This window comes from Chrysoperla carnea, chromosome 3, assembly GCF_905475395.1.
Source record: "Chrysoperla carnea chromosome 3, inChrCarn1.1, whole genome shotgun sequence".
Lineage (NCBI taxonomy): Eukaryota > Metazoa > Arthropoda > Insecta > Neuroptera > Chrysopidae > Chrysoperla > Chrysoperla carnea.
In genome coordinates, this window is record NC_058339.1 from 56,073,310 (window position 1) to 56,088,903 (window position 15,594).

General features: G+C 30.1%; 1 protein-coding gene across 1 annotated transcript; it reads left to right on the forward strand.

The window, feature by feature from the left end:
• The first annotated feature begins 6,661 nt into the window (after positions 1-6,661).
• On the forward strand, positions 6,662-15,103 carry LOC123296732 (synaptogyrin). The gene is made up of 5 exons (XM_044878342.1): positions 6,662-6,766; positions 12,192-12,429; positions 12,503-12,642; positions 13,792-13,948; positions 14,893-15,103. Exons 1-5 carry the CDS (start codon positions 6,665-6,667, stop codon positions 14,922-14,924), a joined length of 669 nt encoding a protein of 222 aa, XP_044734277.1. The 5' UTR covers positions 6,662-6,664; the 3' UTR covers positions 14,925-15,103.
• The last annotated feature ends 491 nt before the right edge of the window (positions 15,104-15,594 follow it).

Here is a 15,594-nt window from a genome sequence, read left to right on the forward strand (position 1 = left end):
ATACCGAATTAACTTCATTAAAAAATAGTACACTTATGCGAAAACGGAAAATTGATAGTTTAACTAACAAACTGAATGATTTACTTGCAAATACAAAGGTAAGAAATATTTTCAGAAAAAATCAGAAAAATACTACTTTCAAGCTGGAGAAATAAGACACTGCGTAGTAATAAAGACACTGAGAGTGTGATATGCGGGAACTCCAATGCTACGCTGGCGTGTACTTATGAATACGTATGCAAGTGTGTGAATGTGTAGCAAGGGGCGGGTGTGAGTGCATCGGATCAAAAAATGAAAGAGGAATTTTAGTCTTAGAATTTTATTTTCTACCTGATGCAACAAGGGCTTCCGTTAGTTTTGGGACACCCTATATAATTTATCAACACTCCCATTTAACAAATACATCGTCTTCATTTTTCACATATTTTAGGTGACATTCCTGGAGTTGGCAATTGTACTGTTTGGCTGTACATTTAAAATTCAAAACGGTTACCAATCCTCTTGCAATCGAGGGTAGGGGTGGCTATAAAGTAAGGGGTTGGGTAGCTAAAGTTGCTCTTGTTAAATCTTCTAGTATTAAAATTTCTTTGACATTTAACCGGAAATTTGTACCGTGTTGCTGTTAACTCTAGTGCATCGGTGTATATTTCTTAGTTTTGCCATGAAATGAAGCCACTCCTGCAAAAAAGAGCAATTTGGGCTCTGCGATACTTTTTTCCAACATCATTAATAAATAACCTTTGCTAACAAGTAACATGCTCAAAATTAAAAATCCACAGTTGTTCGTAAAAAGAGATTTGTTTGGCTTCATGAAATGGCTTATTGAGAAGATTATTATTTTCTTGAGAAGAATGAGCTTAAGAAGATCACTTCAGCACTTTTCGATACTTTTTTTTTTCATTAATCAAAATCAAAAGAAATAAATTGGCATTTGATATAAATTTTATTATAAACAAATTTTATTAGGGGCAAGAATTATCACCACAAGAAGTACAAATACGAGATACTGAAAAAGCTATAGAAAATGCAACAGCTGAAATACATGCTTTAGAAATAAATTGGATGAGGGAACAAAATAATGTTGTTAATTTGACACAGCAACGAAATGAACAAATATATCAGCTCAATCTTTTAAGTAAACGTACGTACATTGTTGTATTTGCATATTTAACATTGTTGCATTATAGATTTATCGGTAGACCAAGTAGCCCTTGGCTCATAGTCGCAAATTTTAGAAGTAGCTAAATTTTAGATTTTTTTTATTGAATTACGGAGACTAATTATTATTAATTAAACTATTAACAAAGACAGAAAGTATATTACACAGAAAAATAATTAAAAAAAAAAAAAAAACTAAACCATAAAAACCAAGTTTCTAACTCCCTTTCTTTTTAAATTCTGTTTACCATCATATAATTAAATCCAAAAATCCAAAATTATACTTTAATTAAATTCTTTTAATTAAATATTTAAAACTAAAATTTGTTAGATCTTTTTTATCGTCGACATGAGTCTGATTCAGCCCGATTGGATCATGAGAATAGGGTTAAATTAAAATTAAAATTAAAACATTCTTTGGGCAGAAGTTTTAGCGACTATTTGGGAATTAACAATTTCTTTATAAAAGAAACCTTTCTAAATAGGAATATGTAAAAGCCGAGAGGCGCAATTATAGAGACCTGGACTCGAAATTCGAAACTCTATGTTGTTGATTTTTTTCAGTGCGATAAAATTATATTGAAAAGATTCCTTGCATCATATCCAAAATAATTAATCCTTTTTTATTATTTAAATAGAAATTTTGATTATACAACAAAAAAATCTTCAATTGGAGGATGAATTAGACAAACATAAGCGTCGAGAAAATGAAATGCAACGTAATATTGATCGTTTATTAAGACGGTTAGAAAAATTAAACTTAGAAATATCAAAAAATCGTTCAATTAATGAAAAAGAAGATTGTCAGCTTAGCATCTGCCAAAACAAATTTTTGGATCTATTACAGGTAAACAAAAAAATTAGATGGTAATTTTTACGTTAAAATATCATTTCTGATTTAGGATCTCGAAAGAGAATGTGCACAATTGGAAACTGATATTTCTGATCTAGAAACAGAAAAACAATCACTTGCAAAACAATTACTTGAAGTGAATCGTGAAGGTTTAATGTGGCAAAAACAAGCACAAATGGCAACCGAAGCCCGTAAAGCAGTTGAAGAGGACCGTACATCTGGTGAATCTGGCCAAATGAGAATTGAAATTCATAGAATGCAGGTAATGGTCACGTTCTAAGGGTCAATGAATGATCAAAATGTGTTGGCGCTAAAATTCCCCCAAATAAGAATTCAGAAAATTGTTGATAGCAGATTATATAATTTGAGAATGTTTTAAAAATTTTTAGGTTCGCTACAATCAATTACGGCGCATGCAAGAACGTATGATAGTCGACTTAGAACAGTGTGTTTTCCGGCGTGAAGATATAATTGGTAAATCTGAAGCTAAAACTAAACGTGAGAAAGGTGGAATGTCGCAAACTCGTTTATTATTTTCCCGTAAAATTAGCGAAATCAAATCAAAAATAAAACAAACTAAAAAGGTTTGAATTAATTAATTAATTTTTTTTGTTTCAAGGTTTCAAAATAATTACCCACCCCTTTAAGATTAAATTATTCATATCACAAATTATTATTATTCAAAATTGTACTTTTTATCAAAATTAACACAACTTGAAGGAAGTTTGAATTATTCTAATATATTTTAACTTTTCGAAAGTATTCGAATTATTCGATCATATTTTAACTATCCAATAATATTCGAACTATTCGAAAATAATTTAGAAAAATTTGATAATTTGAAATTCGAATCGATTCGATTTGAGAAGGATGATTTTTAACATAATTTTTTTTTTCAAAAGTTTATTAAAAATTACTTTTAAATTATTTTTAACGCCACTGCACAGAGAAATGATAAAATAACATGCAGAATGATTAATGGTTTGTCTCTCAACTTGCTTTCACTATATTATAACGTAATTTTCCATAGAAACAAGCCAAAAAATGTGAATTCTGCGTGGTTCCTATTAGCTCACAGCTTCAACGGATGTAAATACGTCACAATCCAATAAAAAGTTTTTTTTTTTTTTTATTCAAAAATATAACCATTTTTTATTAATAAATAATAAAAAAAATGAATTTATTTATTTTTAAAAAATTACTAAAATATAGGTAGATGAATTATTTGAGGCAACAATCAATTAATTAGAAATATATTGTAAAAACATTAATAATTTATGTACATAGGAACTTGAGCAAGCAGAATCAAATATTTCAAGCTGTAATGAACAAAGTTCTATGCTGAAAGAACAATTGGAAAATAATTATAATGAACTGGAGAAAATAAAAAAAATTATTCCCGAACTTTCACAAAAATTTGAAGAATTGGAAATAAAAAAACATAGTGTTAGTATAATTTAAAATCTAATAGAAGTTAACCCGTGCTAACTCAACTCGTATTAACTTATAACTAAGTGACATTGGGTTGCGTTAATAGGAATTGAATTAAGAGAGCTTGATATATTTAGTGGTTCTTATTATTACAATTAATAAACAATTAATATTTTACAGAAATTAGACCGTTTAATAAAAAGTCAACGTAAAGCACGATATTATGACGAAATTATAAAAGGAAGTTTTAAACCCCGATCGAATCAAATTTTGGATATTGAACTAATGAAACAACAAGAATTCAAATCAAATATTAATGAAATTGTTAAACAATTAATTTATGATTTTCCACAACATAAAGTTTATTTAACAAAAATATTGATCACACTCGGTGCATATCATCAAGATTAATAATTAATTTTTAATTATATTTTTATATATTTTGAAAATGTACTAATCAATTTTTTTATAATAAATGCATTTTAAATTTAATTTTTTTTTCTACTCATAATTTTCCACAGAGTGGTTTAGTCTTCCTTCCCTCCTCGGCGCTTCGATCCAACGATACAGTAAGTTGTGCACCAGTTTTTTCAGAGATGACTATAATATTGGTTGCATATTAAAAAAATTTAAATAAACAATACTTTTAAAGAACAAGATTTTATTGTACTGAAAGTAGAAAATAATTATTTCTATGAGTCACGCTCACTCATACATGACTAATTGTAAAAGCTGGAGGCGCTTAATATCAAGGATGATATTTTAAATTGAAAACAGTGCGGAAAGAAAGGACTAATTATCGAAAGATTTTAAGCTATATCTCATAAAAAACACGCCTAATCGTTGACGATTTTTGTATTTTTAAGTCCAATTAACCTTACGACCAAATTACCAAATTTCGAAATATAATTTAATTAAAAGTAGCCAATTTTTTTAATTTTTTGTAATAGGAGAACATGATCACACTTTTAAAGTACGGGGTCACATTCAAAATGACTGCCAAAGTTGGTCGAAAACAGTTTTTTTTAAAAATACGCTTTGTATAAAAAAAGTCTCGTACAAAAAATGCGTAACTTTTTATCAAACAAAAATTATCAAATAAAAAACTTATTGAAAAAAAAAAAAACTCTTAAAAGTTGCATTTTTTTTGAAACGCCCGTATCTCTTTGAAAGAAATATATTTTTAAACGACCCTTTGTGAAAAGTTAGTCCTTAATATGCCCAAGAAGAGCGTTTTTGCAAAATTTGAAAAATATTGAAAAGTTAGGCCAAAAATCGCTTTTAACGTCAAAAAAGCCGTTTTTCTTTCAATTTCAATAGCTCATATACGCGTGCTTTTTTATAAACGCTTCTGTGCTTAAAATTTTCTTCAATAGTCGCCTAAATATGTGCGTATATTGCGCGCGTGATTTTTTTTATCTATAGATATTTAATATACTATAGTATATTTGCTGCTAGTTGATATTTATATTATTAGTGAGGTCTTAGTAATTGATGTAGGTTTTTTCTTCACAAAGTTTGGACATCTAGTAAAACTGTGCTTTTTTATGGTCATCGGGATGACCGTAATAATCGTAAAATCAGCACAAAGTGTACGGTATATAGATAATAAAAATCAAAGGATATACACTGGAAATCTAAAGATTAAAATTTGTTCAATTTCAGTAAGCATGAGGTATACGCGCTAACTTGTCAGATCAACAAGGTATCTACCGTATATCGCCGTAAAACCTTCATTACATCACTGGAGGTAGGTATATTTCTTTTGGTGTGAATTAGTATGTATGAATTGTTCCAAAGGTTGGGTAGGGATCTGAGATACCCAGTTTATAAACCATTCAGGTTATTTAGCTTCCTGGTTTTTTAAAAATTAGTGCCTCATTTTATACGGAGTGGGTTTTTAAAAACTAACAGGTCGAAAATTTAGAAAGTACGAATTTATCAAAATAAGTCCGAAAATAGTTTGTTTTTAAGATTAATCTTGCCTTTTAAAGAGTACCTATATTTTACTGAAATTCTTTTGCATGCTTTATTTATTCCTATTTATTACTTCATTTAAAAACAAATAAGTATATACCTACATAATTTTAACATTACTATATATTAAACAAAGTTGCATAACAATTTCCATTTCCAAAATAATAATCATCATAATAATAATTTAATGGAAAGCTATTATAGTACTTTTAGTAAAATTCGTTCAGTGTTACGATATCAACTATTGTTGACAACAACGTCGATGATAAGGGAACAAAACCAATTCAACAATAAAACGAAAAAACTAGTACGTACGCAAAAGCTGGAAAATACATTTACTGTAGAGGATATCATTTAACCAAAAATTATTATTAAAAAATTGAATAAATACCCGGTTTTCATCATTCAATGGAGAGAAATATAGAAAAATTGACTTTTCACAATGGAAGCATGAATTTTCATCAATGTCAACGTTGACCAAACCCATTTAAAAACAATATATTCTAAAAATTATATGTTTTAAACACTAAGAAAACACGTTAATTATGTATTGCAAATTAAGTCTGATTTTCAATCTAAATGTTTAATTTGTTACCCTATGTCTTTTAGCCCACATAAGTGGTCCCACGAAATAAAAAATACCATTTTTTTGAAAAATTAAGCCTTTTTAAACCATGTAAAGGAGTTTTTAAAATCGCTGATCTCGACTTAAAGATCGAATTAATCAATTTTCATTCCACTCGGGGATCTAATTTTGTGAGCTAAAAGAGGGGAAGGAGTGAAAATTGTATTCTTTATTTCGAGGGCTTACTTATGTGGACTTAAACATTTTTACTGAAAATTCGAGATCAGCGACCGCAAAAACCTTCTTATACGTCATTAAAAGTCTTAATTTGAAAAAAATAGATTTTTTTTTTTAAATATAGACTTTTTTGAGTTTTAAATATAGACTTTTGTCATAATATGTTAATTGTTAAGAAAAAACAATTTTCATTTATAGGACAAAAACCATGTAAACTAGTCTTCATCAAAAAAATTAAAAAAAGAAAATAATACTATAAAGAAATTTAATTTCCCACATCTGCTCTACTAATAAAATTCAATTCACCCACCGTACACGTATTGAGTAACAAAATAAAACACGTTCAGTGGCTATTGGTAGACGAACAGCGTCGAAGGGTGACGCGCAGTACAAACCCACTGACAAAGAAGAGAAAATTCATAACATCTACTAATCTTGACACGATGGAAGGTGCGGGTGCTTATGGCGGTGGAAAAGCAGGAGCTGCATTTGATCCAATTTCATTTGTTCAAAGGCCTCAAGTTATTTTACGTGCTGTTAATTGGGTATGTAATTTTTTTCAATATTCTATTTTTCTCAATCATGGAAAATTACACACGATATTTTCATTTAAAATTGTTATGTGAGGTGGCGTCAAAGATATTGATTATGTTAAGAGTGTCATTGTAAATGGGTCAAAAATTTCACTGTTCTATTTTTTTAATATTTCCTATAAATTATTAATTATCAATAATTTAAAAATTACTTATTATCAATAATTGTTGACCGAAAATTGTAGTGAAATTATGACGGGACAATAACAATACTCCTCCAACTGCCTGTTGATAAAAAAAAACTTGTTTTTTTTTAAACTCTTCTAATAAATAATCATTATTAACTAAATGGGTAGTAAAAATATGAGCAATCAATGATCCATATTTGATTGTTTATTATTGTCGCGTAATTTTATTTAATTGTTGCATTTTAATAAATTTTATTAAAATTACGTCATTTAAAATTAATCTTTTATAATCGTTGAATACTTTAAGTTATTAAGTTAACATTATTATTATTTTTACTAAATATTTTTTTCTCTAATACTTAAAGTATATATATATATATAATACAATCCGCAAAAATAAAAACGCGATTTTATTTTAAAATACAAAATATCTGCATGCATGTAGCTTTTTTATCCTTCGTCCTTTTGAGCTCTACCGCAGCTTTATTTAAGAGCAAAGAAGTAAACTTAAAGGTACGTAATTACTCCATAAGTGTTTCCATGATAATCGGAAATTCGAGACTATTTGTGAAAGGAAACTTTCAAAGTTTGTCCTGACGCTCTACTTGTGTCACACCCCTTTTATGAAAAACTGTGATCTTTACAGAAATCTATTTTTCCTCTCAAATTTTATGAGCGATTCATATTCATACCATTTTTTATTATCAAGTTACGATCGATTTTGTAGGAAGGTAAAATAGTTATCCTTTGAAAATTTTTGACAATAATCGAGTAAAATGGAACTTAAGAATTGTATATTTTTTTATACCATGTATATATGAAATATTATATTAAGTAATACTAAGGTTCGTCCCAAGTTTATAGGGCTTAAAAATATAAATCCTACAAGCAAAATTTGGGCTGTGCAATAGCTGTTCATAAAATCACCTAAATAGTCCAGTTCTTGTTGTCCGTCTTCCTGCCTGTCTGTAAAAAGTGAGGTCGAGTTCGTAAATGAGCAACAAAGGTCGATCGGGTCTTGTAAACCGTTAGAGATAGAACAAAAGTTTAAATTGAGATTGCATAATCAATACTGTCTATACATGGTATTTCATCAATTAACTCAGCCAATTGTTTGTTTTCACTTGTTTAAGTTTTGAATATATACAATTGAACGAAAATTTGTACGATTTTCGTATACAAATATGCTCATATCTCGAAAATATACGGCTATGAAGAGCACATAAAATTAAAACGGGGAAATGCGAGTCTCTATCGTTCTTTTTGGGATATGGTATAGAAATTTGAATTAAAACAAATAAAAATTTCACAAATTATTCAAATTAAATTTTACACAAGATATGAAAGCTTGCAAAATTTTCCCAAAAGAATAAATATATGAACTAACAATAAGAACTGAATGATTATTGAATTTATACAAACGAACTATACTACTTTATGACACATTTTAACAAGTGGTAATCGCATGATGATTTGCTTTAAAAATATTTTTTCAAAATTTCTTAAAAGGGTTTAAGTACCTAATAAGGCATTATTATACCCTGTATGTGTATGTATAAAATATATATCAAGGTATACTATGTTTAGTCCCAAGTTTGTACCGCTTAGAAATATTGATGATACGAACAAAATTTTGGTATAGGTGTTCATAAAATAAACACAACTTAACAACGAAAAGAGATATTAAGCTGAAATTTTTATAGTGTGCTCAGGGCGGAGAAAGTGAGTTTGAGTTCGTAAACGAGCAATATAGGTCAATTGATTCTTGAGTCCATAGAACCCATCTTGTAGACAGTTAGAGATAGAACATAAGCTTTACGTGTACCCGTGAGAGCGCTAATTAGGACAAAACTTGGCTGGCGCAAATTAGTACAAATGGTGTCCATTTTCTCCAAAACTATAAAACATAAGGACTAGAAAATTTGCTGGTAGCTTCAACTAGTTGTTTTGTGAAATGGTCTTGTACATGTTCGCGGTGGTAGACAAGCTCATCGGTGTAGTATTTTTATCGGACAAAATATTTTATTGTTTAATAATTATTATTGTTATCAAGTGGTCATAAAGTGTGATAAATTCCCTACTGCGTTTTTTTCAGACCGATAGCTTAAACATGACGTTATCATGCTCATGGAAACGCAGCACTTTCGAAAAAAGTCGTAGAGAGAAAGTTTGATAGACTTTTTAAGTATGTATTGCATTTAACAAAAAGGGTGCTGTCCCGCGGAATATCACATGCCTACCAATGTAGTATGTTTTTAACGAAATAAAAAGTGTCGCATTTTTATTTTTGCAGAGTGTATTATAGAAATAAATATAATATTCAAGGCTTTATGGTGTAAACAAACCTTGACTGTGTTTCATTATCAATATTATGAATAATTATATACTCATCTATAGTCATCTACTATTGCTAATAGACCAGTATTTAGACCGAAAAATTGGGTCAGAACACTGACCCGTACACAAATCTCATTAGTTGTTAGGATTTCTTTAAACAGCAACTCTCTCCGACCTCGAAATTAATCGCAATTTAAAATTAAATTTAAGTATAAACTTAACCCTTGCCCTAAAATATATGCAAATTAGGATGACTCCAGCCAATTTCGTTTCAGATATGTATTCCTCCTCGCTGGCATAACTGGCGATTAGTTCCAATTTGCGAATTAAAAAAATAAATCATTATTTTTCAGTCAACGTAAATAAAAATGATCGGAGTAGGCTAGAATTTTTATTTAAAGGACTCCCGAAAATACTGTGACTTGAGTCAGGATTAGATTCTTGACCCATTTTCACGCAAAATACTGGTTTTGAAAATAATCTATTAACCCATACCTGAAAATTTCTTATCTTTAAAATAAAATTGAAGTTTATTTTTTAAATACTTCTAAAAATTTAAATAGAACAAAAATTTTTAACAACTTTAAGGATGTTTTCGTTATAAATAATTACAGTGGCTACATATTGATTGGAGTATATTATTTTGTGGAACTCCATAATTAAAAATACAAAATTTATTTTGCTGTTCCACTCCTAATAAAAATTAATGTCGTTTTTATACAACTTGGGGCATGTTTCAGTGGGATGGCTATCTTCAAAAACTTGTAGTACTATTACTTATTCAGTTAACATGTACAATCACTATATCTACTTCTTAACCACTGGGTAAAATATTTCGAAAAAACTAAGCAAAACATCAGAGCCAATTTTTTTGGCAGATATTGTATTCTTTACTTAATCAAATTTAAGGCTGAAAGATCCAGCTGAGCCCTATATTTACCCACTCTCTCAAAGCAAATGAAATATGCGATAAAAATAGTGATGAGACACAATTTCTCAACCCTACACTTCCAAGGCTTATACATAAATGAAATCATGATGAAAAAAGGCAAATAAAATCGTCGACTCTTAGCCGTTTTTGAGGACCCTTGGAAAATAGTTGTCCGGATTCTTTACCTTTTTAATTATCCAATATTTCAGCACCATTACTTTGCCCTCCTCGGGGCTTCTAGTTTTTCCGCCGAAATTTGCCGCCCTCAAATTATGGACATCCTAGACACGTAAAAGCATTGAATGTGCGGTAAATCCGAACCTAATCGGGAGCCCAGTAGACAATTGCTCCCCTCTCCACCTACTAAATCCACCACTTTAACCCGGATAAACCCACATTTTCAGAGCCGTATGTAGTCGGTGGGTCCCTTGCAAGGGTTGGATGATCATTCAGAATTCGTCATTCGTCGTCCAGTTATCGGGATGTGTGCACAGCACTTCTGATATTCCTAACTATCCCTGATGAAAAGTTTTTGGAGTATCTCAATGGTAAAAGATAGACTTAGCAATTTTATCCATCGAAAATTGAAGAGCGTGCAAGATTAACTTCAATAAAATTATAAATGAAATTGCTACCGTATAATCGAGGGAAAAGGATTTTTAGCTATAACTTTTATCGCGTTTTTCTTACCCCTCTACTTTTGTTATACAGCAAACAATATCCTTACCTCTTTTGACAACGACACTTGTCATTTTGCCCACGCCTTTAATTACCACTTCAACATTTCATCTTCTTACTCACTTCACTTCGTCCTTAGAGCTCGCTTTGCTTGCAATATAGTACTTAATTTGGTTTATACCCCTTTTCCTGCAAATAGTAAAAGAGACATGGTCCATAAGTTAATACCCTTAATATTCGAAATAAAACAATTCCTGGTATATTTTCTTGATTTTTGCAAAGTAATTTGAATCACAAGAGGTCATGAAATAACACCTACAGCCACAAAAATTATTTAAATCGTTTTCTGCTCCAAAATCCGAGGGTGGTTACACTTAAAGTGGCACTGTTTATGTAGGACTCGAACGCGATGTTTTGATTATAAACAGAACATTATTAACTACTCTGGAAGCTTATTATCTAGGAAAGATACTGGATAATGTCGAGCTCTAAATAAATCAGCTCTCAAATATCAGTGATCTCTCTAGGTAATTTTACTTACGACAATAGGGGATCGGACTTAATTTTTTTTATCACTTCAGATGAAGTAAGTATTCTCCCTTCACGAATAGAAAAGTGAAGTTGGTTTTTTAAAAATCTTTACTAGTATGCAAGATATAAACGTTTAAAATTCCCACTAGTGACGTCATACGTAGGTATCGCCATACAGATTACATATAAAACTTTGTTTTGCTAAAAGGAGATGGACAATCTTTGATTGCTTATAACTTTTTCGTTTTTTAATCAAGTTTAATTTCGCTTCCAATTTTGTCATGGTATCAAGTCTAGTTTTACATTTTTATGGATAATATGGAAAATTCGACATTAGAATTATCCCCTATTATTATACCTTACGGCTGACTGCTTATAAAATACGTATGAGTTTTTCAGCTTTGGAACTTCCCCTATTATAGGAAACTAAAGTAGGGCATAGAGGAAAATTTGAATGCAGGAAGTTATAAAAAATTAACAATTTTTATTGGAAACACCTTTTCGGAAACCAACTAAATTACAGAAACATTAAATGATAAGACAACTATAGAAATCGAATATTTCCAACAACAAAATTCGTACAAAAGTGTTGGGTTTTTATAAAGAATTTAAAGTTTTCTCTATTTTTATCAGTTTTTAGCCTGTGTTAATTTTTAAATGACTTTGAAGGTCAAGATCAAATTTAAGGTACCACTTTCCCCTTTGCAGATAAACTTTTATTTCGGCCATTTTAAAATTTAAACATTAAGATTTATTTTGTTAATCATTTCAGCTATTTGCCGTTATTGTATTCGGATGTATATCATCGGAGGGATGGATCACCGATCCAGAGACGAAAAAAGAAGTTTGTATACTGAATAAAGATTCCAGTGCCTGTAATTATGGTGTAGGAGTTAGTGTAATCGCATTTTTAGCTAGTATGGGTTTTCTAGCTGGTGAATATTTCTTTGAACAAATGTCCTCGGTGAAAACGCGAAAACATTATGTGCTTGGTGATTTAGGATTTTCTGGTAATTTACAACTATAACTTATCATAGCTAGTATTAATTAAATAATTTTAATTAATATAATTTTTGTGTAAAGCATTTTGGGCGTTCTTGTACTTCGTTGGATTTTGTTATTTATCACGACAATGGAGTAAAGCCGATACGCCACCAATGAATTATGGTGTTAGTAACATGAATGCATCAATTGTTTTCTCATTTTTTGCGATATTTACATGGGTAAATACTACATTATTTTGCCATGGTTAAATACACCTCTGAAAATTTGACGGTGGCTTAACAACTTTATGACCTACGAAAATTTTTTCTTGAAAATTTCACGCGGGTTCAGGTTTTTTTGATAGCTGCTTAAGTTTTATTTTGTTGAATGTCCGATTTTTTTTAAACTATTAGAAAAATAATTGAGATACGAATGTAAAAATTGTTTTTTCGAAACTAAAGACGCGAGTGCGATGTTTAGGGTCTGTACCCAAAAATTTGTTGGGAGTTTTTTAAATTTTGTAAATTTAATTTTTTTAATTTATTATTCATGTATGTTCCTAATGGAATAATAATAAAAAGATTAAAGTTAGTCAAAGGGACTGTCGAAGGGACTCACGTACAAGAACTTTCGTATCAAAAAAAGTCTAAACATAATTAAGCTTCACCCTTATTTTCTAGAGGTGTATTTATCAATAACAATATACAGGTTACCGTAACTCGATGACCATAATTTAAGACAGTATTTTAAATCGAAAGTGCCTTATATACTTTTGTCCAAAACCCAATACTTATGGGGCAATGTGCACTATTAAATTGAACCAAAAAAATTAAGACAAAAATTATTGAGTAAAGTAGTTTAATGTTTTATTAATTAAAAATTTTTGTATTGCTAACACAAATGTATTAAAAGTTTTGGTTTTAAATGCCCCCTCCCCCCGCTGTCTCAAAACCAATTAAACTAACTCCTCTTAACTATTATCTTTGGGAACTAATGAAAAGTCTAATGTATTCAAATAAACCACAAACCAGAAATGAGCTAATTCAAAATATTATGGCTGGAGCTGCAACCATACGAGGGGACCCAGATATTCTGCGGAAAGTTACGCCTTCAATTATAAGAAGAGCGATAATGTGTTATGACGCCGCGGAGGAAATCAAAACTTTATTAACATTTTTGCTAGCTATATAACATTAAACTACTCAACAATGGCGTTACTTTATTGGTTAAATTTAACAGTGCACATATTTTTGACAAAAGTATTTAAGGCACTTTCAACTTAAAATTGTCAAAAGAATACGCTCTTAAACTATGGCTGTCGAGTCACGGAACACCATGTATGCTGATGGGCACCGGATCAATAAATAATTTGTTTGAATTCTTTCTAGGGTGCTAGTGCATATTTGGCATATTTAAGATTCAAACAAGGTGCAGATGCTGCATTTACTGCTGGTTTTCAAGATAACGTTGGTGGGCAACCTTATGATACAAATACCTTCGATCAAAATTATCAAGAACCACCATTTTCTCAGAGACAGATGGCAGGTTAGTACACTAGACAACATTTAATATAAATTGTTTAAATTTATCAAATTCTGAACTTTATGAAATTGCAACAAAACTGTATATTTCATCATATATCAGCTATATTTGGGGGCATCCCACCCTTCCTATTGAAAATCTCTCTACATAAATTTAGCAATATAGTCCAGTTAATGCAGCGCCATTTATGAAACGCATTTCCACTTACTAGTTATCTGTTCAAGCTGTTTCAACACTTGTTGACATTTATTGATTTTTTATGCATATTTTGAGCTCGGTATATTCTTTGACTTTGTCTTTGAGTCGAGTACTTCAAACAGAAAACCAGGATCTTGGCGAGGCTATCAACCTGGTCGATACTTCGAAACAAATTTTGATTGATACAAGAAGAAACGCAGGAGAAAAGTTAAGAAAACTTTTCAAAACCGTGACCGAAATCTTTCATTAATACGACATGGAATTACGGAAGCCAAGGTTCGCGACAAAACAGATGAAAACACTTGCGCTCAACTTTTTGAACCATATTCTTCAATTTTACACGAAGTTCAATTTTAAATGACCTAACATGATGAACAAAAGTTTAAGCCCCCCCCCCCCTTGGATGCTGTAGGAATCCAGCCATTTTGCTTGGTTTTTGAAGTAGTACCATGTGACAAGAAAGTTTGAGCTCTTTGGCTATTATTTCTATTGAAAACAAAGAAGTAAGAAATGTAGACATTTCCAATCTTATCAATATAAAAGTTCGCAGGAAGAATTTTAGTAATTATAACGCCTTTCAGTTGAAAAATTAAAGGGACGGGTCTATTTGAAAGTGGACCATTTTTCTCAATGGAACACATCTATCGACGGGTTCCGAAATAATTACGCCACTGCAATACAACTCTTAATTTTAAGTGATAATTTTAAAATCAAAATGCAAACTAACATTTAAAAAAACTTCGTTTCAGAGCCTAATATTTATCAAGAACCTACTTACTAAGTCCGTAAGTATCGTAATACCATTAAAAAATATACAATTTATTTTCTAAACACAATGAAATGATGGCACTTAGAAATTTTATTTTAATACTAAACCTAATCCCAAAAAAAAAAAAAATCCGAAAGACTTAAAACATGTAATATTTTTCATCTAGTCATTATCAAAAACATTTACATTTGTGCCCCTATTTACCAAAAACGAAAAAAATGTATATTTATAGTCTATTATTGTAAAATTTTCTTATAAAAATCACTTATTTGATTCATCATCGATATTACACTGTACAAAAAAAAAATTTGTTAAATTATTTTTGTATTCTACACTAAACTAAAATTGTTATTTAAGTATGAAAATATAATTTTTATTCAAATGTATACAATTCAAGAATTGTGATAAGACAGGATATTAAGGAGATCGATTTATCTATTCTGTAAGGAATTGCGCTATGCCTTCAAATAATCGTGGCTATATCATATATGACATTAGAAATTCCGAGTAAGTTAGGTTTCTACTATTGTCGAGATAAAAAGAAAGTAAAGAAAGGATCGCTCTATTACTCCCTAAAATAAACACAGATGTTCGAGAAAAACAAAAAAAAAAGTTACTTGCAAAAAATCGTCAAAGAATGGCTAACCCAATTTTACCCGTCTTTTCATAGCAAGAACTTGCC